Here is a 26794-nt window from a genome sequence, read left to right on the forward strand (position 1 = left end):
CTTTATTTGCTGTTACCACATTTCAGTTCACCAGAGAGCAACTGTCTGCAGGGCCGGCTTCAGACATTTGGCCTTTCAGTGGGTGGGGAAAAATTCCATATAAACTAATACATCATGCTGCGTGCGCATGCACTATAACACCATGCTGTGATACAGAGGTCAGCTTGGTCCAGCGGATAGAGCACGGGCATGGGAGTCAGAGGACCTGTGTTCTAATCCCAGCCCCGTCACTTCTCTGCTGTGTGACCTTGGGCAAGTCACTTCACTTCTCTGGGCCTCAGTTACCTCATCTGTAAAATGGGATTTAAGACTGTGAGTCCCTTGTGGTACAGGGACCCTGTCCAATCTGATTAATTTGTATCTACCCCGGTGCTTAGCAGAGTGCTTGACACATAGTAAGCACTTAATATAATAACAACACTAATAATAATGACTCGAGTGCAGTGTTGATGCAGAATGGAGGGAAAATATGATGGGAGTTGAGGACTAGTTTCTGGATCCGCCACCCCATGGTTGAAAATCTGTAGCGGCAGGGGCCCAACTAGGAGGGAGGGGAGCAGGGGAGAGGAGAGGCTGGAGGGAGGGGAGAGGTGTGGGGCTTGCAATGCAAGTCTCCAGGGCTACACCAACAGAAGTGGCATTTCAGACCTAAACATGCCATTGCCTCTCCTAAAATTAGAGAAGCAGCGTGGCTCAGTGGAAAGAGCACGGGCTTTGGAGTCAGAGGTCATGGGTTCAAATTCCGGCTCTGCCACTTGTCAGTTGTGTGACTTTGGGCAAGTCACTTAAATTCTCTGTGCCTCGGTTACCTCATCTGTTAAATGGGGATTAAGACTGGGAGCCCCCCGTGTGACAACCTGATCACCTTGTAACCTCCCCAGCACTTAGAACAGTGCTTTGCACATAGTAAGTGCTTAATAAATGCCATTATTATCATTATTAATTAAAATGGGCATGAGTTGCCTTGTCTACCTTCAGTAGATGCAGTGTTGGTTCCACGCTCTGCTAGTATCCCACAGGACACACTAACATTGTTATTCTGATTTCTACCCTTAGTCCATCCTTGTATTGTCGGAGACTGTGCCGCTTGGGTAGAAAATTCAGTGACACCATTGATCTCTGTCATCAGTTGAGATTCGTGACTGTGTGAAGTGTCAAGTATGGGTTGGCACATGACCTAGGTCTTCTTCAGACTGGTGGTCTGACCCGAGTGCTTTGCTGATTCCATAAAAGAGCTTGATTATCAATTGAGCACCTACTATGTGCAGAGCACTGTTTTAAGCACTTGGGAGAGCAAAGCTTGTGAGCTGGACTGTAGTGGGAGAAGAGAAAGCATAAGAAAGAGGGAGAGAGCTTAGGCCAGGTTTGGGAGGAAAGTGCAGCTAAATGTTTGTTTTAACTTTTCTGATGTTCCGCCTACATTTAAGGCTGGCAATGAGATGTGGGCTGCTAAAGCCATGAAGCGTAAAATGTATTTTTAAAACTATGTATGGGGAGCCAGAGAGGATAATGGAAAATGTTCCCCTTTATTAAATGGGGAGCAAAAGCTGATACATAGAAATCAGCAAACTGGGTAGAAGTATTGAATGCTCATTTTTTTCCATCATTTCAAAGAAGCATGTGAAATAGGACTGGGGACTGGGAATTTTCAGGTTGGGAGGGAGCGGAAGACTTAGACAGAGAGAAGCTATTTATCTTAGCTCCAGTGGGTATTGGCAACTCCTGGTACATTGCCAGAGGATAGAATGCCAAGCCATTCAAGTTGGAATTTCCAGCTTTGGGCCACGTCAGGAGACTGCATGCCCATTTTAGGAGAGGCAATGGCCTGTCTAGGTCTGAAATGCCACTTCTGTTGGTGTAGCTCTGGAGACTTGCACTGCAAACCCCACACCTCTCCCATCCCTCCAGCTTCTCCTCTCCCCTGCTCCCCTCCCTCCTAGTTGGGCCCCTGCCGTTATAGATTTTCAACCATGGGGTGGTGGATCTGGAAACTAATCCTCAACTCCCATTATATTTTCCCTCCATTCTGCATCACCTCTGCACTTGTCATTATTATTAATGTTATTATATTAAGTGCTTACTATATGTCAAGCACTGTTCTAAGCACTAAGGTAGATACAAATTAATCAGGTTGGACAGAGTTCCTGTTCCACTTGGGGCTCACACTCTAAGGAGGAGGGAGAACAGGTATTTAAACCCCATTTGACAGTTGAGGAAACTGAGGAACAGAGAAGTGAAATGACTTGCCCAAGGTTACAGAGCAGGCAATTGGCAGAGCTGGGATTAGAACCCAGGTCCTCTGACTCCCAGGCCTGTGCTCTTTCCACTAGACCATGCTGCTTTGCCCTAAGAACTTTGGTACTCCCCCGCAACCCCACTGCATTTTTGTACATATCCTTTCATTCATTCAATTGTATTTATTGAGCGCTTACTGTGTGCAGAGCACTGTACTAAGTGCTTGGGAAGTACAAGTTGGCTGCTTCCTTTATATGTAATTCATTTTCGCATCCGTCGCCCCCACTGGATTGTAAATTCCTTGAGGGCAGGGATCATGTCTACCTGTTCTATTATTGCTCTCTCCCAAGCACCGAGTTCTGCATTCTGCATCCAGTAAGCAGTCAATAAATATCACTGATCGGTTGACTGAGAAATGGCAATGGCAACTGGACTATAGCCGCCGCTCCTTCTGACCTTCTTCCCAGGCAGTTTAGCAGGGCCTGAGCTGAGTATAGAGCATTTTCAGTTTCTCCCCTTCTTCAAAACTATTTACAGCCAATCTCCTTTTTTCTTTATGGTATTTGTTAGCCACTTACTATGTGCTAGGCACTGTTCTAAATGCTGGGGTAGATAGAAGCTAATCAGTTTGGACACAATTCCTGTCCCACATGGGGCTCACAGTCTTAATCTGCATCTCACAAAGAAGTGAAGTGATTTGTTCAAGGTCACACAGCAGACAAGTGACGGATCCAGAATTAGAAGCCAGGTCCTTTTGACTCCTAGGTCCGGGCTCTCTCCACTATGCTACTTCCCCTAGTCCTCCCTCTGGTCTTCCTGATTAACAATTACATCATGGTTTGTCCCTTGTGGACAGGGATAGTGTCTACCAACTCTGCTGTATTGTACACTCCCAAGTGATGAGTACAGGGTTCTGCCCACAATAAGCACCCAATAAATACCACTGTTTGATTGTAAGATAAAGAAGGGGAGCAGCCTGAGCCCCAGTGAGACCTTAGGCTCAGCCTTTGCTTTCTGTAAAATATTGCTCTGCATGTGTAAATTCCCTTAAAGAGAGGGCCCACGCCCATTCTTTCATATATGCCCCAAGCATCCACGACAGGGTATCACAACTTGTTGGGGCTCAATAGCCACTTGGTGGTTGACTTCTTTCTATCAAATTCCTCTTATAATTAATCTTAGCAGGAGTCCCGGCCACCACTAGTAATCTCAAGCATTTGTGAAGAACTTGGTACCAAGAACCCCTCAAAGTGGTCCTGAAAAAGTTTTTGTTGACAAAGCAAATGACTAATGGAAACCCCGCCCTTCACCTCTCCGATTAGGAAAATGCCCAGATGATCAGAGACGTGGAGGTGGATAAAGTGTCCATTTTGCTTGGGACCCAAGTGGCCGCCATTAAGAACCTCTGGGAGGATCCGGGAATCCAGGAGTGCTATGACCGAAGGAGGGAGTATCAACTCTCAGACTCGGCAAAATAGTAAGTGTGACACCTCTTCCGGATCGACGGAGCACCGTTTCCCCAAAGGGTCTGGGCATTGTGGGAGGTAAAACCGTCATCTCCCTCTCCTGCTCCATGCCACCCAGACCTGCAGGACTCCTGAGTGAGAATTGGGCCACTTCTCTTTTCCTCTCCCTTTCCTTACCCTGCTAGCTGCAGCTCTTGACTGTTACTCATGGGAGAGAGGAAGGGAGAGAGGTGAGAATGACTGGGACTCATGGGAACTTGAGTGGGTGCCTGTATTTTGGTAATAGTAGTAATAATGGAATTTATTATGTGCTAAACACTATGCTATGTGCTGGGATAGCTGCAAAAAATCAGATCACACATGGTCCCTCGCCCACATGGGCCTCACAGAACAGATATCCCCTCCCCATTACACAAATGAGGAAACTGAGGCACAGAGAAGTCAGGAGACCTGGAGACCTGCCTCCACGGTCAGGCAGCAGGTAAATTCCAGAACCCTGATCTCCAGACTTCCCCTGGGTGCTTTTCACTAGACAGCTCTGCCTCCTTGAATAAAGAGTGATGAATAATGAATGACAAACAAAGGGATAAATCTCGGAGGACTGAAAGGTCCGGGGAGTTGCTATGTCCAGGAAGGTGTAAGAATTACTTGAGGAAGGTCCATGGGTGTAGGATATTGGCTTTGTCTAGCATGGAAGAGTTTTCTTAAGTAAAGAGGAATCTGAGTTCTCTGGAACATTCCTTTGCCTGAAATTTGAACTTTTGAATACTTACCAGCCCCTGGGGTGATGTTGGAGGAGAGACAGGGTTGGGGGGGAGGGCGGGGGGAGCGTTTTAAAATGTAATGAGAAGCAGCTTGGAGTAGTGGATAGAGCACGGGCCTGGGAGTCAGGTGGTCACGGGAATCTAATCCTGGTACCGCCACTTGTCTGCTGTGTGACCTTGGGCAAGTCACTTCACCTCCTCTGTGCCTCAGTTACCTCATCTGTAAAATGTGGATGAGACTGTGAGCCCCACGTGGGACAGGGACTGTGTTCAACCTGATTTGCTTGTGTCCACCCCAGAGCTTAGTATAGTGCCTGACACCTAGTAGGTGCTTAACAAATACCACAATTATTATTATTATTATTATTATTATTATTATTATTACCGGTAATCTCATGAGCAGGGCCTAGATGGCTGGAAACCTTCCATTCTCCTAAGGCTACTGGAGCCCCAGGAGACACTGCTGTTCGTGGTCGGGGCTCTCCAGAGATGCCACGTTGCAGACTTGAGGATCCGCCCTTTGGATCCTCTTCGGCAGGAGGTGGGTCCGGCTTTCTGGGATTCAGAAACATTTCCAGCCCAGTGTGGGAAAGGGCTTAGGGCATAGCTCCAGTTTCTGTGGTGCTTTTTGGGATCTGTGTCTGGTCTCTGATCTGCTCCTGACCTCTAGTGGGGGAGAAGGGAATCTGAGATTGGGACTGGAGGGAAATCTGGAGGGTCAACAATCAATCAATCAATCAATCTTATTTATTGAGCGCTTACTGTGTGCAGAGCACTGTACTAAGCGCTTGGGAAGTACAAGTTGGCAACATATGTGTGGCTCAAGTCCAGAGGCTCAGCAGGCTGAACCCGACCTGGAAAGGCCAGCCGGTCAGGGGTTCTCAATGAACGTCAAAATTAGGCAATCGAAGATTAATGGTTTTCAGGTGAACTTAGAACTGACAAAGTGCATGAAAAAAATGAAATTTTCCATGTGAATGTTGATTTTTTTGATGATTTCCCATCACTGTAGACACCATCACCATCCTTCCTGCTTCACAAGCCCCCAACTTTGGCATCATCCTTGACTCATCTCTGTCCTTCAACCCACATATCGTCAATCATTAAATCTTGTCGATTTTATCCTTCATACCATCTCTAGAATTCACTCCTTCCTCTCCATGCCAACTGCTGCCACACTAGATCAAGCACTTGCCAAGTCTTTTCTCGATTATTGCATCAGCCTCTTTGCTGACCTCCCTGCCTCCTGCTTCTGCCCACTCAGGTCCATGTTTTACTCTGCTGCACGGATTCTTTTTCTTAAAAAAGTTCAAGCCAACGTCTCCCCATTCCTCAAGTGACTCCAGTGGTTGCCTATCCATCTCTGCATCAAGTAGAAATTCCTCACCATCTGATTCAAGGCACTCGATCAACTCTCTCCCCCTAATTTATCCTCACTCCTTTCCCATTACAACCCAGCCTGCACACTTTACTTTTTTAATACCAACCTGTTCTTTGCTTTCACCTCATCTGCTGTCAACCCCTTGCTCACATCCTCCTTCCTGCCTGGAATTCCCTCCCCCTATATATCAGACAGACCATCGCTCTCCCCATCTACAGACTCATACTGAAATCACCTTTCCTGGACTAAGCTCTCATCCACCCTCCGCCCTTACTTTCTTTCTCTACTGCCTCTCCCAAGCACAAAGATACCTCCCCACCCAGCTCCCATCCCAACAGAACGTACTGCTTCCCTTACCAGTAATTTACTTTGGTGTCTGTCTCCTCCAGCTAGACTATAAACTCCTTGAGTACTTGATTGTGTCCACCCATTGTATTGTTCTCTCCCAAGTACTTAATAGCTTGCTCTGCACACAGTAAAGTGCTCAATAAATACAATTAATTGATTGATTTCAATTACTTTTTTTCCGGGGATGGTCGTGCTTGAGAAACCCTGACTTCTGTCTATCCTCAGAAAAGTAGTGCCCCACCTCTTTCCTTCTAAACCTCCAGAGGAGGAACCCCTCCCTCCCCTAACCTATCTTGGCAAGATGTTGTGGCCCCTCCAAGGTGGGAGGGTATTTGGCTACTGGTTTCTGTCCCCCTGGTCTCTACATTCTCATTCTCATTCTCTCTCTCTCTCTTTCTCTCTCTCTCTCTCTCTCTCTCTCTCTCTCTCTCTCCCTCTCTCCCCACTTCGTGCACTTTTGCTTCATTTTCACCTCTTCCCCTTCCTCTATCTGCAAGATTTGGGCCATTTTCTCAATTCTCCCCGACCTGCCTGGGAAGGGCAATATTGAGTCCATCCATCCCAGGCCCAGCTCCCCGAAGAGCCTGTCATCCTTTGGACAATCATCTCATCTCCCATTTTTCTGCCCCACTAGTTACCTGAGCGACCTCGACCGAATCGCCATGCCATCCTTTGTGCCGACTCAACAAGATGTTCTCCGTGTCCGTGTGCCCACAACTGGAATCATTGAGTATCCTTTTGATTTAGAAAACATCGTCTTCAGGTAAGGTTAGCCTCAGACCCGGACAAACCTCTGAATCCAGAGCCCAGGAAGCCGGTTGGAGCATTAATCCTAGAGTGCTCCCTGGATACATCCTAGGAAGCCTGGCTCCTCCAGAGAGTTCAATCCTGCACCCAACTCACCATCTCTCCCAGACCCTCTCACCACCCTTCTCCCAGGGGCCCTCGGAGCCAGGTGAGGGGTCTGCCTCTGGCCAGCTCTGAAAAGAAACAGCATGGATGGTTCTCGGCTGGGCCATTTCCTGGCTCCCCTCATCTTTGTCCCCACTACATCACCATGCTTCACGGGGCATTGACTGTCCCCCTGCCCCCACCCCTGCCTTCTCTGGCTGGGAGAATCTGGTTTTCCTCTGAGGCCTCAGGAGGGGAGTTGAGACCAGGGGCAGAGATTAGCAACTTCAGGAATAAACAGGACCCCATCTTCCTATGTCAGGCCTGAAGGAGAACACCGAGAGCCAGAAGGAAGGTGGGCAGGGGGGTGACCAACCAGGAAGGGAAGAGCGCATGCGTAGCATCTGGAAGTGTTGGGGGGAACAGGTGCAATTTGGAGGGCCAGAGAGGATTTTGTGGACATAATGCAGCTCGGAAGTTGTTTGCCAGGCTCTAGACTGCCCCAGGAGCCCCTCCCTGCCGAGGACATCAGGTCCCCTAGCGGCCCTGTGGTCGTCCAGGTGGACTCAGGATGCAGGATTCTGCAGTCAGAAACCAGTGGCATCCTGGTCCCCACCCCTGGCTTGGCACCAGGCACCCATGGTGGGGATACCCGTGCTCTTTGCTCCATGGAGGAGTACAGACACGTAGTCAATGAGCCGTGTTTTGTGCTTCTGTTGAGCAGGATGGTGGATGTTGGAGGGCAGAGGTCAGAGAGACGGAAGTGGATTCACTGCTTTGAGAGTGTCACCTCCATTATTTTCTTAGTAGCTCTGAGTGAATATGATCAGGTCCTGGCAGAGAGTGACAATGAGGTAAGCCAGACAGACTACTGGAGAGGTTGTTAGCAAGCAGTAAATTAATCCTGGTAACAGCCTTTCTGCCCCCTCCCCCCGCCCTGGGTTTGGCCACCAAGAGCAGGGTTGGACTACCCCACTGGGGTCCTGTGACTGCTTGGCAAACGCTCAACCTGGAGTCTGACCATGAGTCTGCGAACTGTGGACTCCTTAGATCCAGCCCCGATCAGACTCACAATAGCCCAGGAGCCTCCTGAGAGGTCAAATCTGGTCGGTGTCTCTTTTCATATACTCCGGAAGGGACGGGTTCCAGGAGGCGATCTCGTGGGGTCCTCTGGTCTGTGCCACTTCAGACTTAGATCCCTATGTCCCCTGCACTCAGAAGGGAATAGTCTTCTGCACTCCGGGACACTCATCATGAGACCCAAGGTCCACCTTGGGGGAAAGAGGCTCCCTTACCACCGTCATCGTTGCCGTCATCAGGATCATCACCACCACTGCCATGGGGAGTACTATGCTGGGCGCGTGGGAGAATAGAGTAAAATTAGTAGATGCGATCCCTGCCCTTGGAGAGCTGGAGATCTAATGGGGGAGGCAAACAGACCGAAGTTAAAAAATATACAGTAAGAAAAGAGTAAGAGTGAAGGTATCATGACTGAAGCACAGAAGTAAGTACTTAAATAACTCATAAATGATTGGACATCTCGTGATCATTCTTCTGCCAGGGCCTGTTTTCCCATACGGCTCACCTTGGTATGGGGCCTAAAGCCATAACCCCCTCCTCCCCACACCCCACAACATCTTACCATTAGCAAAAAGCTCCCCAGCTCCTGTTCAGGAGTACCTCAATCAAATACCCATGATACTCTGTGTTTCCCCAGAGCTTTTTTGACCAAGATCAAAGCATCTGGGCCATTATCTAATTAGGGGAGGATTAGCTCATTTAATCATGTGATTGCACAGACAGGTAATGGGGGCTGTGCACCTGCTTTTCCAAGCTGGAAAATTTTACAGTCATATAGTCTGGGTTTCTCACAGGAAGAAAGCAACCTGAGAGTTCTTTCTCAGTGAACCTGGTGGATCTGTTGGGGGCCCTAGAGACTAGTGAAAACATCTTGGCCTTTAGAGATGAGAGATTCCCATTGAGGAGTGATCACGGCAGTGGCCCACTGCCAGTCAGCTAGCTACCAGTCAGGCTGTCTTGTTCCCCTGTGGGCCATTCTTATGGGGGCTTCTCAGGACGGGATGCCTGTTAGCATACCCTGATATGACAGCAACAGGCCCGGTTGCTTTGATCCCTTCCCTCCAAGCGCACTCTGTCTCTCTCTCTCTATCGCTCTCCGCGCCCCCCCCCCCCCCCCCCCCCCCCCCCGCCCTCGGAGGCAGGAGGGGAAGCTCCTGGGTCCTCTGCTTTCAAACTCTGATGTTTGAGTCTCACCCACTTGGGTTGTGCCATCTCAACAAAGCTTTCCTATTTCAAAGAGAGGTAGGACTTTTAGGGGACCATTTCCTTCTCTTTTCAAATGAAGCTTGGCTGAGTTGCCTCCCAAGGGAGGTTGCCAGATGGCCTTCCCTGAGGGCAAACGGACTCCTCTCCTGTCCTGCTCTCAGCTCCGCTGGTCTCTGGCCCGGGTGCATTTGTAGACCTGACGGGTCACCTCGGCCTTCTTGGATGCTGTTTTTGAGGTCATAGAGAACAATTTTTAGTTCTTCCTAAACTCTCAAGGGGGTTGACAAGGACCCCTCCTCACCGCCCTCCCTCCTCCACCAACCCCATGAAGGATTCTGATCTGGGTTCTTTATTCCAAAGTTCAACTGTAAAGGTGGGGTGAAAGCAAAACAAGCTTGGAGTTGATAAATGCCCTCCATGATGGCTCTGCTGAGCTGAAACGTTTTCCTTGCAAAGTTAGGCAGGCCAGTTTCATCCTTCTTTCCTAATATGCCCTGTCTGCTTCCTTCCCCCAGGCATCTGGCTTGATGGGCTTCGGTCCAGCATTCGTAAATTTATTATTGTTCTGTATGCCATCTCTCATCACTATCAGAAAAACATTTAGTAAGCCTACCACCTCCATCCCCTGGCACAGGCGGCTGGGCTGGGCTCTGGTACAGAGTCAGGTACCTTCCCGGCTTAGACAGTCCAGGTCGATGCCCATGGGCACAGAGGAACATTTCTGCCTAATGCCTGCCAGGGCGGGGGTCTGACAACACGGAGTCTGACGGCAACAGTTTCCATGTCTCATCATTTGGGGTTCTTGCTATGCTTTAGATTGTGTGGCTGATTGAGAGCGTTGGGGTGGGGGAGAAGAGGGGAGGTGAGAGCAACCAGAGGGGGATGACAGCCGGGAGCCCGGATGGGTAGGAGATGGGGATGGTGTCAGCCAGGCCCCCTCCCGCCCACCAGCCACAGCCCAGGGACGATGGACAGATCTGAGTGGCAGCATGACTGGGGATGGGTGGGTCGGGGTGATGGCCCCAGCCAGGTGGAGATGGATGGCAGTGGGATCCCTCCCTCCTGCTCCTCACGCACGTTGCATTCCCAGCCCCTTATTTTTCTCCTAGAACCGCATGGAAGAAAGCAGAGCCTTATTTAAAACCATCATCACCTACCCCTGGTTTCTGAACTCGTCCGTGATTTTGTTCTTAAACAAAAAGGATCTTTTGGAGGAGAAAATCATGCATTCTCACTTGATCAGCTATTTCCCTGAATACACAGGTAAATATTCACCAAGGGAGGTGCTCTTCTTTCCTCTTCCCTCACCCTGTTACTAGCTCTATTGTTTCTCCCATTGACACCAATGTCACCTTATTATCCCCCACTGCCCCTTCAAGTTAGCTGCTAGACTAAACAAGGTTAGGGACCACTAGCATGGAAATTTGGCTTTAACTTTTATTTTCTTGAAGTGGGGTGAGGCAAAAGTGTGGAGAAATATCTATGCAGAAAATTCTCCTCCTCCCCGATCCTAATGCCATTTTTCTGTTCAACTTAAGGTATTTAGCCTTGAGTTGAATCAAGATCCATTTCGACCAGATTCCAGTTAGATCCTCTTTGTTGGTCTGAAAATTGAAGCTGGGAATGAGCCAGTAAGCAGGATCCATGTGGCTAGTTTTCCTATCCTTCACCACCCCTGCGCTTCTCCATCAGTCGATCAGTGGTATTTTTTGAGCACCTACTGTGTGCAGAGCACTGTTCTAAGTACTTGGGAAAGTACACCTACTGTGTGCAGAGCACTGTACTAAGTACTTGGGAATGTACAATATACTAGAGTTGGTAGGTGCGAACCCTGACCACAAGGAGCTTACAGTCCACAGGGGGAGACAGACATTAAAATAAATTACAGAGAAGGGAACTAGTAGAAAATATTCATTCAATCATATTTATTGAACACTTACTATGTTCAGAGCACCATACTAAGCACTTGGGAGAGTACAACAATAAACAGACACAATGAGCTTACAGTCGAGTATAAGGAGAGGTACATAAATGCTGTGGGGCTGTGGTAAGTATCAAAGTGCTTAAGAGGTACACAGCCAAGTGCAGAAAGGAAGGCGGATAAGTGTAATAAGGGCTTAGTCCTTCTCCAGTTCCCCTGCAGATTTGTAACAAAGCTACTCCTGTGGCTAAAATGATGCTCAGGGGTTTAGCTGTCGACTTCCTCAGTCTATGCTCCCCTCACCCCTGCCTTCTGCCACTCCCCAGCTGAAAGTCAGAGGTCTGAGGACCCCCAAGTTTGGTCAGCTGGCTAGGAGCCACAAAACATGCTTACTTAGATGATCTGATGCCACACTCTCCCTTCCCTTTTCCTCTTCACTCCTTCTCTTCCCCCTGTCTCACCTTTCTCCTTTCTCTGGCTGGGTCTTTGAACAGGACCTAAACAGGATGTCAAGGCTGCCAGAGACTTCATCTTGAAGCTCTACCAGGACCAGAATCCAGACAAAGAGAAAGTCATTTATTCGCACTTCACCTGTGCCACAGACACGGAGAATATCCGCTTTGTTTTTGCTGCTGTCAAAGACACCATTCTGCAGTTAAATCTGCGAGAGTTCAACCTGGTGTAAAGGGTGGTTCCCCGACCCCAGGGATGGCAAGAGGATGGCCGTGGGCCTCCTCTTGTTCCCCTCAGCCCAGGCAGGGTCTCCTCTTCCTTCTTTGCGTAACTGCTGTGACAGTGACACTGTGGCCTCCCCCCATGCTCCCTACTTTCCTGTGAGTGTAGTGCTGGGTCCTGAGATCCTCGTGTCTGCTTCTTGGCCAAACCCTTCTCCGGGGGGAATGGCAATTTACTGAAAACATTCCATTCTATGGAGGCCTTTGTGATGGTGTTTTTGTAAGCTTTGCATTTGTGTCTTTCCCTGAGTCTTGGTCTGCGATATGGCTTTGTGTGTGGCAATGACTCAGTTTAAGGCTATTCAAGATGAATGTTTTAGAGGACGCTCTATAAAGCCACTGCCAACTACCTGTTCTTTTCCTATGTGTTTGACTAATCATTTAAAATCATGCAGTCAGCTTTTAATCAGAGATGCCTTGGAATACATAGAAATGTTCTTAGAGGTGTGGGTAAGGTCTCGTCAGGGTGAGCTCTTTAGTGTTTTCAAGGCTCTCAAGCTCTATAACAAATTTACTCTTGAGAAGTGTGGGGAATAAATCTCTCCTCTTGTGTTGAAGCTTCGTATTAGTTTCTTTAAATGTTACAAAATAACTTCAGTCGTCATTGGTGTGCGTTTGTGACCTAAGTAAAAGCAAACAGGACCAACCTGTAATGAATTTGCTTCCTGGCGTCAAAACTAAGTGGTGGGAAGTTAGATTTACAATGCTGAGTAGCAATGAAGATTGAGTAGGCTTTGAGGAGAAACCTCCCCACACACCTAGCATAAATAGTACTAGTGAATAATGTGAATTTCTGGTTTTAGATGTTTAGGGCTTTGTCTTGTGAGCTGGCCACAATTGCTCTAAGATGACCTGTAAACTCTGTCTAGCCCCTCTTTGTGAACTTAGTGACAAAATGTAAAGACTGACCCTGTGCTGTGCCTTGCTGTGAAGATAAATATACTATTCTGTTCTCAGCACAATTTGATTTGGCTTTTTTTTTCCACTATGGGTTTCAGGGGCCACTTCTTCGTGTGGTTTCTGATCCTCACTGCTGGGAGCCTTCAGGGAGTGGACTTGATACCAGGGTGAGGGGCTGGCCTTCTCAACCCTATCCTTACCCCTGAGGCAGCCACCCATCTAGCACAATTCTCAGCCTTTGGAGTTTCCCAGTTTCAGAACACTGCTGCTTGGGCTAAGGGAGTGATGAATAGTCCCAGGAGGGACCACCTGGGTGTCTAGTGGTAAACTGGCCCTTGGCTCAGGGGGCAAGCCAGGGCTGGCTGCTTCTTTGTTGTGAAGCAGCCATTTGTAGCTGAACATCCTGCAAAGCCACACCCATTGCAGAGTGACTCGCCTGGGTGAGGTCCTAAGGGTTCTCCCAGAAAGCTGCCTTCAGTGCTCAAAGGCAGCACTGCTGGGACGGGGGGTGGGGGGGCTGAATGAGGTCCTAGGCCACCCGCCTGCCCACCAGGGAGGACCTGCCACTTGGAAAATGAGACTCCCTCCCCGCCAAAGGGGGAAGAGAAAGAGAAAGGAGGCCAGAGAGGGTGGTGGTGGAGGAGCCAGCCTAGGAGGGGGTAAGGGGCCCCTGGAGGCCCCCACCTGATCGGGGAAGACAGAGGTTCTGGTCAAAATGAACTGGCCTCCAGGCCTGCCAAGAGAAGAGGCTCCTATCATCCAGAGCTAAGGAGCCCAGCTGTTCAGGCGGAAGGGTTCCACCAGGTTAAGTCCAGGCAGACTGAGAGAAAGGGAGCTGATCTCACTCCTTCTTTCCCCGTCCCTTCACCTGATCAGAACTGCTATTTCCCGAGGAAACCTATCTCCTGGAAGGGGAGGAGGTGGGGGGTGCTTTACTTGGAGTAGGTAAAGCCGAATGATGCCTGAGGAAGAGCTGGGGCCATTATCTCCTTTTCTGTGCATGATGAGCTGCCGGCCTTCCACCCTATAGTCTGCCTGGAAGACAGGGTAGAGGAATTTCAGCATTTCATTCTATGAGGCACATTCCCCCAAACAAGAGGCACTTCAGGGGCTTTTTTAAACGACAAATGGCATCTGGGATTTCACGTTTGTCCTTTTCCATCTGAGCAAGGGCTGTTCACGAAAACCACGTCTGGCAGATTTGAAGTCAAAAAGCTTTATTTGATTCATTTCATCTGAAGCGGGCATACATAATTGTGGTTACACTTACACTGCCAAATATCCACAAGGATTCAGTAATCAAAGAACCAGGGACACACCGTTGTTTTAGGGAATGGGGAAACATGACTCTTCATTGGCCAGCTGATTCTTTAGGATAAATGTCTGTTTTATTTCATGCTAAAGAACCTTGTAAATTTTTTGAGGTTAAAAACTTTCATTTCACCAGAAGAAATAAAACAGGAGAAAAGGCAGAATCAATGTTTTGCGGGGCAGAGGCACCTGAGCCAGAGGCCCATAGCAGAGGTATAGAGAATCTAGTGAAGGGCTATTACAAAACATAGAAAGGAGAGAAAAACAATTATCTAAATGGACAGTACCCATTTTTAATTGCACATTTCCTCAATAATTTACAATATACACACAGATTTGGTAATTTTAAAAATCCACTACAAAATGTGTTGATGCTTAATTAAGCCCCAGACTAAATGCTCGATCATTGGGAAAAGGAGGCAGAAGGATTCCAAACGCCCTGAAGAGGTCCTTTGAAAATGGGAACAGTTTCAATGAAAAGGACAAAAAGAAAAATAAATCTTCCAAGCAGGACACCCCAGCCTGTGATTTAGGGGAAGGGCCTCTGATTACACTAATGGGATCAGAACACCAGGAAATTAATATTTGCATTGTCAACACTTCAACTATTTCTCTTATCTAAAATGCACATGCAGCGATATCAAAGTCCAAAATGAAGAGTCTTATTGAGGAGGTAATAAATATTAAGATAGACAATGATAGAATTTAATTTTAAAAAGCCCCCAAACCACACTAAGATTTTGAGAGCCACCCCAGCTTGTAAGCCAACACAAGAAGCTTTGTAAAAATCACAACCATCCACAAGGCAACCGTTAAAATACTCAAGTCTCCTTCTTTGACCCATGGTATCATAAAACATTCACTTCCCCCTTGGCTGCTTTTCTACGATTTGTACGCAGAAGCAGGGCCTCAGCCCAGGAACTGATCCTGAATGGAATTAAACCCATTCTTGGGCCACTGTACAGCCACAACAGTTTTGAGCTGACAACCAACTGAACCAATATCCGTCTACTCATCCCCCAGAACACCTCTGAAGGGGCTGCCAGAAGCTGCCCTGAGTGAAATGCAATAAAGGTCCAGGTTCCAGCTGAACAAAAAGGAGAGCAGATGAGATTCTGAGGGTTAGGGGAGAGAAGAGGAGTAACCTCTATGGGATGTTCAGTAGGACACCCGAAAAGACCAACGAGCACTTTCACCTAGCCCAGCCATCTCTGTGCTGGCAATGGGGTCAATGGAGAAGCACACCCTCTGTTGGGAGATTACTTCAGGGCAGCCAAGATGTGAAGGCACCGCTAACTAGGCTCTCCAAAGGAAACCAAGAACACAATAAGGCTTACAACCCTCAAAAGAAATAAGTTCTCAATCGTAAAGGGTGCCCCGTGGCTTTGGCTTCCCAAGTTGGTCATTTGCTTTGGTGCCTCAGATGGTTACTCCATAGAGGGCATCACCGTGGCCACCTACTGGGATTTGCAACCGTCAACTGACGGTGAAGAGCTTGGGTCAGGGGGGCAAGTTGACAGGCGGCTCCTGCCTGGCTCTGAGCCAGGCACAGAAACACTCGGTGACGCTTCCCATGCCTCTCTACTCGGGGTCCCGGCAAGCTGGGTGTACTTCCTTCCCGCCGGAAAAGATGCTACAGGGGCGAGACAGTCCAGCTCCAGAAGGCTGGGAGGGGCAGGAGGCAGGTACTCCCCAAGGTGTCTTTGCTAACTAGCACCCAGAGCCAGTTTCAGACTCCCCCGCTTCAGGTCGGCTGAGGGAACATGAGTTCTATGCCCCGCGGGCAAGAAGCAGCTGCCTGGGCCCCAGGCCGAAGCTGCTTCTGGAATTGAAGCAACCCCCAATTGCAGTCAGGGCTTGGTCCTCGGTGTCATCCCTTGAGCCGATTGCCAGTCATCCTGGCAGGAAAAAAAGACATTCCTTGCCAACTACCAAGCAGCAGCACAATAGACTGGTTCATCCAAGTCAAAGAAAGAGGGAAAGAAAGTTACACCGACAGCTTGGCATGCCATTTACTTTTAGCTTTTACAACAAAGCAAGGGTTTTCAGAGCTCGAGGAGAAGTTTACAGCCATTGACTCTACACGTTCCAGTGGCCTTTGGGAAGGATTCTTTAAGCAGCAGACATGGACAGCATGCATCCAGAGATATCCCATACTCATCAACAACTACATGTGCAATCAATTCATCGACACAAAGCATCACTATAATTCCCTTCATGTTTCCCCTTGCTTGTCCACGTATCCCATCCCTCTGTTGCTCCTGCAGCAGACAAGGGTGCAAAATCTCTAGAGGGAGGCCAAGAAATAAAAACAAATTACTGCAGGTTCCTTTCAAGTACTGAGTCCAAATTATCTTTTTCAGTTCATCACAAGGCTTGGAGAGGTGACCTGAAGTAGTCTAGTATAGGAGACTGGGACAAGTTCCACTTGAATAATGACTTTCAATAAAAACCAACTTTCAATAAAAACTATTTACTTTTCTACCCATTTCAATTGGCCCTGTGTCTTGGGGTATGTGCTTGGCACCCTCCACATTAATGATCACCTCCGTATTCCCAGTCTCTGGAGTAAAGTGGGAACAGTGAATCTGTAAGGCTTCTAGAAGTTATATGTACAGTTGGATTTCCATTAAAAACATGACTGAGATCAACCCAAAGCAAAGGACCCAGTGAGTTTATGTGAGGACAGTTCTAGTGTGGCTCCACCACTGTCAGAGCTCCTCGCCATTCCTGGGGAAGCCAACCACTTTGCTTATGTTCTCAAGCGACACATTTCTCATTCATTTATCTCCATCTTGAGTTGAGGTGTCAATGGGTTCCCTTAATAAAAAAAAGTAAGTACAGACCGTCGTGACACCACACTTCACCATGATTTGAGATTGCCATTGATAACGAAAGTAAACAAAATCAACCTGCAATTTCTGTTATTTAAAAAAAGCGCAGAGTCGCCGGGCTCCAGATCTCTGAAGGGAACAGCTCCCGCTTCGCCTCGGGGGCTACCACGGTGATGCCAGATCAGCTGGGCCAGGCCTGGCTTCCGCTGTGCTGCCCCACCCCCTGGTCGGGCTGCTCGAAGGAGCCTGGCTTCGTCCCAGACAAGCCTTCTGCTTCCAGCAGGAGTGGTCCCTTGACGAACGTCTCCAGTATTCCTTGGCGTAGAGAAGGCTGGTTCCAGCACCAACTTTCTGGATTCTTCTAGAGGAAGGGTATCTTCATCTTTTGTACTAATTCACAAAGGATATACCTACTCAGGTTCATCATTTTAAAAAACCCGACCGGGTGCGAAATGGCCGAGTATTTTGATTACATGGCTATTCTACCTGTCCGACTGATCGTCCCAGTGGGCGGCAACCATCAAATTGAAGGGTACGCGATGCTATTTTTACAGTCTAAGGTGCACCTTTGACAAGCAAACCAGCAGCAGAAAGCAGCAGCTAAGCGTTCACTGTGGATTCCACGTGCTCCAGAGTCCGGCACCACCCGCCAATGGTTACAATTCAGACTGAAGCTCTCTCACTTCATCCAGCTTGCCGAGGACCCACTGCAGCAGGGGAAGTCAAGAAAACGTGCTGTCAGTAAAACGGGGAGATCAAACAGTGGGCCCTGACCACTTCTCCAGATCTGACCAACCAGCCTCCCAACACTAGAAATCCACACTGACTTTTGGGACATTAAGAGCGCCATAACTAGTCTGTAAACTCCTTGAGGGCAGGGATCAGGCTTACAACAATAACTGTGGTATTTGTTAAATGCTTACTATGTGCCGGCTACTGTACTAAGCACTGGAGTAGATACAAGACATCGGGCTGGACACAGTCCCTGCCCCACATAGGGCTCTCAGTCTCAATTCCCATTTTACGGATAAGGTAACCGAGGCACAGAGAAGTGAAGTGACTTACCCAAGGTCATACCGCAGACAGGTGGCAGGGCTGGGATTAGAACCCAGGTCCTTCTGATTTCCAGGCCCAGATTCTATCTACTAGGCCACACTGCTCCCATATTCTGTTCTATTTTATTGCAGTTTCCCAAGTGCTTAGGACTGTGCTCTGCACAGAGTAAGCACTCAATAAATATCGATTGATTGATTTCTCCAAAATCGGCAGACAGCATATATACTTTAGACTAATCTCCTCAGGAATGGATAGCCACCACTAGTAGGTAAGAATGAACAGGCCATTGAGTGGGCAACATTTATGTACATTTCCTTCCCAGCCCTCTGGCTAACACTTTTTTTATGGTATTTGTTAAACGCTTATTATTTGTCAAGCACTGTTTGAAGCACTGAGGTAGATACAAATTAATCAGGTCAGACACAGTCCCTGCCCCATATGGGGCTCACAGTCCAAATAGGAGAGCAGGTATTTAATCCCATTTGATAGTTGAGGAAACTGAGGCCCAGATAAATGAAATAACATGTCCAAGGTCACACAACAGACAAGTGTGTGAAGCTGCATGGCCCAATGGATAAACCACAGGCCCGGGGGCCAGAAGACCCAAGTTCTAATTCTGCTCCTGCCACTTGCCTGCTGGGTGACCTTGGACAAATCACTTAACTTCTCTGGGCCCTAGTTTCCTCATCTGTAAATTAGGGATTCAATACCTGTTCTTTCTACTTGCCTGCGAGTCCCATGTGGGACAGAGACTATGTTCCACCTGATAACCCTGTATCTACCCCAGTGCTTAGAACAGTGTTTGGCACATATTTGTTAGTCATTTACTACAGTTTTTTTTTTTAAATAAAAAAAAATGGGCAGATCCAGGATTAGCCCATGCTCTTTCCACTAGGCCACGCAGCTTCCCACAACAATTCTCTTCTGCAAACCCTGCTCTTCCAAATGGAGGTCTGTACTGGGCCCGCCGTCAAATAAACAACCTTTTAGAGAGAGCCTGGGATACCACAATTGGCCTCTAGAGGTTAGGAATCCTCACAACGTGAGTGGCTCGCACTCATCACCCAGAAGGATCAAAAAATCACAGAGGAGGAAGGAGATACAATCCAAACTGTTCTGTCAGGGCTGTTAATCACTCTCTGGCCCCTTTTTAACATCCCTAGTAGCCCTACCCACCAAACTGCAGGTAGCTTGTAATTCTGGTCTGATGGAAAAGTTCACTTTGAATTGGTTGCCATGGGGGAAAAGATTAGCTTAATTATAATTGCAATTCAACATAGAATAAGGAGCTGCTCATTTTTGAAGCCACGTGTTAAGACGATTGCAATGAAAATGTAGTGATACTAAAAACGTGATTTACTTCAAACAAGGAGTGAACAGTTTCATCTAGTGATGTGTCTGTAGAAAAAAATCACTTTTGTCTTTTTATAGAAATGTCTACTACACTATTCCTACTCAAACTTTTGAAGACAATAAGCCTTCACATCTCTTCCTTATGAACATGAACTAAAGTTAATTTATAAGATCATGCCACTGTGAACATGGCAACCCATGAACCTTTCCTACTAATAGTACAAGGCATATTTTGGGACTGATTCAAAAAGTAGCAACATGCCAACTAGAAAGGCAATAATGAGATCCGCATAGATTTGTGTCAACTCCAAAGCTACGGATCAATCGTATTTACTGAGTGCCTACTATGTGCAGAGGAGTGTGCTAAGCACTTGGTACAGTACAATACAATTACTAGACAAGATCCCCTGCCTTCAAGGAGTTTACAACCTAGTAGGGAAAACAGATACTAAAATCAATTACACCTAGGTGGAAGAGGGAAAAGAGGGTTCCTACAGGAGTTTGTGCTTAAATAAAAGGGTGCCTAGGATGGCACCAAAGTGGCATTTGTGGGGCGGAGTGGAATATAACCTGGGGAGAGATGGGTCATGCGTATTTTCTAGCAAAGCAAAATCAACATTAGGCTTTGAACGTCAATACTGTGGTGAATCTGAGGAAAAGAAGGATGTCATTCAACCTAAGATGGACCAATTCTTCACACAGATTGAAAAAGAACTAGTGCGGTCAATAGGACAAGCTGCTGTTTATTCTGCGTCCTATAACAATTTATGAGAAGCAGTGTGGCCTAGGGTCAAGGGTACAGGCCTTGAAGTCAGATCAGAAGGACCTGGGTTCTAATCACACAACAGTATGACACAACAACCAAACCAAGCCAAGCTGCCTAATGCCTTTAAACTCAGTGAATGCAGAGGTTTTCATTGCAAATTCCTCAGGTACTTCATAGAACTACAAAGAGTATGGCAATTTTGTCAGGGAGCTAGGGGAGGTACAGAAACAGATTAGAAGAGAAATTCCTCCTGCTCTTCCAATCTTCCTAGAGAGTCTGTGTGTCAGGAGGAGTGGTGAACGTAGTGGGTGTGAGGGGAGTTTGGGTGTTGGAGATGAGTGTGAAGGATGAAAGAGCAGGTGTGAAGAGGGTGAGTTTCAGGGGTCAGATATGTGTGCGGAAGGTGAGAGGACTTGAGGGGTGATGGGAGCATTCCGTATGAGGGGAGGGGAGGTGGAAGAGCACAGGGATCCCCAAATGAAACCTTGTGTTGCAAGCTTTAAGACAGTTTCTTTAAAAAAAGTTTGAATCCTCCTGCATTGATATTTTATTTAAAAATTTTCCCTATCTGACTGTCCTGGTCCTAGTGATTTGGGTGAATGGTTGTGTACTTGATTTGCATTACAAAAACCAAAGTGGGAAGGGAGGGAAAGACAATGAGAGACACACAAAGAGAGAGACAGAGACACACTGACCCAGGATTAGCCAGAAAAGTCCTGGAGTTTATTGATTTAAATACCATTGGAATGGCTTTAAGCAACAACCACAACCACTGTCAAAACGAAAAAGGCAAAAAGTATTTAGGGATTTTCATTCCAATGGTATAAATAATAATGCAAGCCCAACCTTAAAGGTAATCAATTTGTGGCACATTTTAATTGTGTGTGTTAAAAGAAAAATTAAAACTAAGTATTAACTTCTTAGACTGTGAGCCCTGTGTGGGATATGGATTGGATCCAATCTGATTAACTTGTATCTACCCCAGCACTTAGACCAGTGCTAGGCACAAAGTGCTTACCGATAATAATAGTAGTGATAATAATAATTTGTTGAAATGAGGGGCTCTCATTATTTGAAATTCTTTGAAATACTTTGCTGTTACCTTTGCATCATCTGAAGTCTTGAAATTAACTATTTTTCCAACCTCTTTGGCATGAAATACAGACTTGATTCGTTCCTACAGGCCAAAGAAAAACAGCAGAATCCTTTACAATTAATGATTTGTGCAAGCTAATACATTTTTCTTACTTTAATACTGAGCATGATGGTTTGATCCATCAGTACAGCTGAGTCACAAACCACGTCGTCCTTAACTGGCCTTGTCGGGATGTAACACTCATCCTATCCCACCCGGATTACTGCATCAACCTTTTTGTTGACCTTCCAGGCTCCTGTCTCTCCCCACTCCAGTCCATGCTTCACTCTGCTGCCTGGATCATTTTTCTACAAAACCATTCAGGACATGTTTCCCCACTCCTCAAAAAACTGCAGTGGTTGCCCATCCACCTCCACATCAAATAAAAGATGAGCCCCAGACTGAGCCCCCACTTTCCCCACAACACTTGTGTGTAGTTGTATATACTTATTACTCTATTTTATTAATGATGTGTATATAGCTATAATTCTATTTTTTCTGCCTGTATTGACACCTGTCTACTTTTTTTGTTTTGTTGTCTGTCTCCCCCTTCTAGACTGTGAGCCTGTTGTTGGGTAGGGACCGTCTCCAAATGTTGCCAATTTGTACTTCCCAAGCACTTAGTCCAGTGCTCTGCACACAGTAAGTGCTTAATAAATACGACTGAATGAACGAACCTTCATTAGAGTAAAACAAGTGCTTGCCCAGGGTAACAACTAGGGATTTGGCCTTCAGAATTTGTCCTCCCAGCTCTGTGGATGAGTGAGGAAAGCAGACACACCCCTTCCCATCCCAGATTGTATCGCTGGGCCAGTGTCCAGGCCCGGGGACAGGCTGGACCCTCTGGGGAATCAGGTGGTGCCTCCGGCTAGTCCGGGACTGGGAGGGACTCATTCCTGTGGCTCTGAGCTAGTAGCAGAAATCCCTGCCCTGCTGCTAGATGCCAAGCGGCGACAATGAGCCGTTAATTAGCAAAACAGCATCTCCGATGGCTAAAATGGAGCTTTCTGATGGGGAAAAACATTTACTCAATTTCAATGTTTTCACTGCCCTCTTAAGCCTGTTTTGGCATGAATAATCCCCATACCTTGGCTTCGATGCGTAATCTTCTGTCTTGGATAATGAAAGGCTCTTTGGTAAACTCCTGAAAACTGTACTGCCACTCACAAGTCAGCTGCCCAAACAATCCTTCGGTCACAAACAGCACGCCGCTACAGATAAATGGAAAGCCAGTTTAGAAAATGGTTAAATCACTTTTTATGTGATGGGAAGAATTTTAATGGAATCAATTTGCATATTCACTCTCTTTGGAGAATGTGCACCCAAAGGCAGTTTCTAAACTGAACTGAGCACTTTTCAAAGCACAAATGCTAAGGGCAAAGGGATCAGAACTGGATCAGGAGCTTTGAAATGGCAGAATGTGACTCTGTGGCTTGAGGAAGCAACCGTTTGAGACTCTGGGGAGAGACGAAACTGTTGAGTGAAGTTCTCATCAAAATCCACCAACCAATAGGTCCAGAATGCAGCTGCTTCTACTGCAAAGCAAGGATACTGTACCAATAAGGGCTTATCACTTATGGAGACAGTGGAATGGGGCAGTCAACAAATAACTTTCATGGTCTCAAGAAACTCACCTATGATTTACCATAATTAAGCAATGATATTAGAGTGTTTACTGTATGCAGAGCACTATACAAAGTGCTTGGGAAAATACAACACAATATAAGCAATAGGCTCCACAGTATTCTTCAATTTGCACTTTTCCCCTAGAGAGCTACTTTGTTCAATAAAGAAGGTCATTTCCATTCATACTTTAGTCCTATGCTTCATGGACTACAACTAAGCATAATGCATTTGGATTGATTGATTGATTTGGAGGAAGGCCAGGGCATTATCCTTAAATTACATATTATAAATTATTTATTCATATTAATGTCTGTCTCCCCCTCTAGACTGTAAGCTCATTATGGACAGGGAACATGTCTAATTATGTTGTACTCTCAAGCGCTCTGCACATAGTAAGTGCTCAATAAATATGATTGATTGATTGAAAACAAAAATATCTAATTAATCCAGCAGCTTTTGGAAGTGTAGTTAATAGGAAGGCAGTGCAAACAGCTTACGTTTTGGTTATCATGAATAAATCTGTATTATTGACCATGGAATGTGTAAAGTATCTAAGATTGGAATATCTTCCATCCTCCATTTTCTAAAAAGAAACATGAGAGAGAGAGAGAGAGAGAGAGAGAGAGAGAGAGAGAGAGAGAGAGAGAGAGAGAGAGAGAACAGAGTTTGGTAACTTTCTTTCTCTAATTCATATATTATGCTCTTCCAAAAATAAAAAAAAGGTCTCAAGAGATTAAGAAGGCCACCATAGCATTTGATGAATACATCTACATTAAAAAACAAACCCAAAGAAAAGTAAAGGCTAACAGCACTGCACTCATTTAAATTAATATCTGAAAGAACCTCTCACAACAACTAACAGCACATCTTCAGTCAACATTATTCAGCGCTTGTTAGGTCAGATTTCCCAACAAATTCAGGTTTCTTGAAGAGATCCATGAAATCAAATCTGTGAACAAGTAATTGAACAAAAGACAGTATGGGATTGGTATTGCATCCAAATACATTATTATTCAACAACAACATTAACCTTTTCATCATCAAGGCTCAACATCATCTCAGCTAGTCCACACTACTAATTTCATTAACACCGATAGGTCTCCAATGTTTTAAAAGAATCTCAGCCATCTAGATTTCCTATTCAGTCAAATTAGGATTTAATTTACATTTCAATGACTTTTTTGGAACAAACAGGAATAGATATCGGACAAAGAAAGTTGCCACAGGTCATTTCTAAAAAGATGAATATTTCAACATCTCATGCCCAACTACCTTTGCTTTATCTTCTGTAACTGTGGTTAAACCAAGAAATAACTGTCTGATATCTACAACTCAAACAAAATGCAAAACAAGTCAAATCCTGAAAATCCCTTTTACAATAACCCAGAATCCATAAATTAGAGGCTCACTTCTGCCCCAACCTCTACTTTCGGTCACCTCCTTCTCTACACTCTTTCCCTTCCCCAGTACATGAATTTCTGCCCCAGCTCTGAGTGGCTTCTGACATTTTCATATATTGATCCATAGTAGTTCATTTCTTCAGCAGCGCCTTGCAAGCAAGAATAAAGATCTCACCAGGTCTCGACATTATTTTTACCCGCCCACTTTCTCCCATGAGTTGCACTGGTAATAAATCAACTAAACTCCTTATTGATTTCACCTCTTTTTCTACCACAGTCGTCCTCTCCTTAGAGCAAATGGTTATACCCAGCACTGACATTCATATGACAGGGGCATGTAATAAAAGTTTCCTTTTTTCATTGTTCATGGATAGCAATAATTCAGTGAGAGCAGGGAACCGGGACAAGAATTATACAAAGAAAAGGGATGGGTAAAGAGGTTGGATACGGAGTTTCAAAACTTACAGAGCTCAAAGGAGAATGGCAAAGATGATTACTGAGTCAGAAAATGAGAATGGGAATAATTTCATCAGGAGGAAGCAGAAGGATGATTGTTTTAAGGAAGGTTGTTAAAGGAGCCTAGTGTCAGCTGCTCACTACTTCGTGCCTCAATGCAGCTCCTCAGCCAGGGCATACTTTTCCTTACACCTGTTGTACAAGCCTTTATATATTTGTCTGGGTTGTGTTTTAATGTTTCATCATTTCTGATGTGCCCGTTTCCAGGCCCTCCTCCCCACTTAGTCTCTTAGATTGTGAGCCTCCCTGCAAGGGACAGGGACCACATCTAATTCCCACCTAATGTAGTCTCTCCCAGCATTTAGTACAGTGCTCCACACACTGTAATCAATGCTATTTACTGAGTGCTTACTGTGTGCAGAGCACTGCACTAAGCACTTAAATACTATTACCATGACTACCACATGTGTCTCACCCCTTGGTTGGGAATACTCAACCCTTAGGCACAAGGATGGGGAGGAGGGAGGCAGGGGGCTCACAGAAACCTTTTCATGTGGTAGTGAGGTCCCCATTTTGATCATGTGGATACGTATGCATTGAAATCCAAGATGGTGACACCTACAACTCTCAGTTACCGAATCCCAAGACGAATTAATATCAGACATATATTGGCTGACAACAGGCAGCTGAAAGGATTCTGCGAGAGCAGGAGAAAGGTAGGAGATGGGGAGACTTTATTCTTAATAAGGGCTTATGGGGGCTAGCATCCCATCTGCATCGCCTATGCACTTGGATCTGTACCCTTTAAGCACTGACATTCTCTCCACCCTCAGCTCATAAGCATTTATATACATATATGCCATCTTGTCTCCCTCATCAGACTCTAAACTCTCTGTGGGAAGAGTATGGGTCTGCCACCTCTTTTGTATTGTATTCTCCCAGGCACTTAGTATAGTGCTCTGCACACAGTAAGCGCTCAACAGATGCCATTGATTGATTGTCAGTTATCAGAAGTAGGATATGATAGTGCTATCAAGAATACAGCTCCCATAGGTCTTTGAGAGGCAGTAGCTCGCCCCAGAACCCTTGAAAAGCAGTGTGGCCTAGTGGAAAGAGCACAAGCCTGGGAGCCAGGGGACCTGGGTTCTAATCCTGGGTCTCCCACTTGCCTGCTGTGTGACTGAAAAGTCACTTATCTGTAGAATGGGGATTAAATTATCCTTCCTCTGACTTAGATTGTGAGCTCTATGTTGGTCAGGGACTGTATCTGACCTGACGATCTTGCATCTATCCCAGAACTTAATACATAATAAGCACTTAACAAATGCCATATAAAAGAGCTATGAGAAGGGCAGTAGCCTCCAGATCAGACAAGTACTACATCTCCAAGCAAGACACCCTCAAAAATCACACATTTGGGGCACTACCCTGGTCAATTCAGGCTATCCAGTTCCCCAACCAATAGCTGATGGGCCAACAGCAGCCTAATGCAGCACTGCAGTATATGACGATGTGACTAGCTTCAACTCCTTTCTTGCCCCATCTCATCGTTCCCTCCCTTTAGTCTCACCTACCCTGTAAGACTGTGCCCTTCTTTTACAGTCTCTTTATGCCTCTCTCTCTCTGACTTCCATATGTCTTCTGAGGTTGTGACCCGGCTCCCCCCTCCAGCTGAGAAGCAGCGTGGCCTAGCGGACCGAGCATTGGTCTGCCAATCCCATTGGCTCCATTTGCTCTTCCTTATAATAATAATAATAATAATGGCATTTATAAAGCACTTACTATGTGCAAAGCACTGTTCTAAGCGCTGGGGAGGTTACAAGGTGATCAGGTTGTCCCACGGGGGGCTCACAGTCTTAATCCCCATTTTACAGCTGAGGTAACTGAGGCGCGGAGAAGTTAAGTGACTTGCCCAAAGTCACACAGCTGAC

General features: G+C 46.4%; 2 protein-coding genes across 3 annotated transcripts in view; one reads left to right on the forward strand and one right to left on the reverse strand.

The window, feature by feature from the left end:
- LOC119947952 (guanine nucleotide-binding protein subunit alpha-14) overlaps positions 1–12985 on the forward strand; it is a 222827-nt gene extending 209842 nt beyond the window's left edge. The window contains exons 3-7 of the mRNA XM_038769648.1: positions 3558–3712; positions 6829–6957; positions 7810–7939; positions 10481–10634; positions 11787–12985. Coding sequence (XP_038625576.1) covers positions 3558–3712; positions 6829–6957; positions 7810–7939; positions 10481–10634; positions 11787–11977 — 759 coding nt within the window. The 3' untranslated portion in view covers positions 11978–12985. The remainder of the gene's footprint in view (positions 1–3557; positions 3713–6828; positions 6958–7809; positions 7940–10480; positions 10635–11786) is intronic.
- Positions 12986–14122: 1137 nt separating this feature from the next.
- VPS13A (vacuolar protein sorting 13 homolog A) overlaps positions 14123–26794 on the reverse strand; it is a 181084-nt gene continuing 168412 nt past the window's right edge. Inside the window, exons 69-72 of one of the 2 annotated variants that reach the window (XM_038769429.1) lie at positions 23505–23590; positions 22469–22592; positions 21349–21423; positions 14123–17778 (exon numbers count right to left, since the gene is read on the reverse strand). In XM_038769429.1, the coding sequence (XP_038625357.1) occupies positions 17728–17778; positions 21349–21423; positions 22469–22592; positions 23505–23590 (336 nt within the window). In that variant the 3' untranslated portion in view covers positions 14123–17727. Of the gene's footprint in view, positions 17779–21348; positions 21424–22468; positions 22593–23504; positions 23591–23663; positions 23957–26794 lie in introns of those variants that run through there. The other variant, XR_005456591.1, reaches the window with a different exon arrangement.

This window comes from Tachyglossus aculeatus, chromosome X4 (assembly GCF_015852505.1).
Source record: "Tachyglossus aculeatus isolate mTacAcu1 chromosome X4, mTacAcu1.pri, whole genome shotgun sequence".
Lineage (NCBI taxonomy): Eukaryota > Metazoa > Chordata > Mammalia > Monotremata > Tachyglossidae > Tachyglossus > Tachyglossus aculeatus.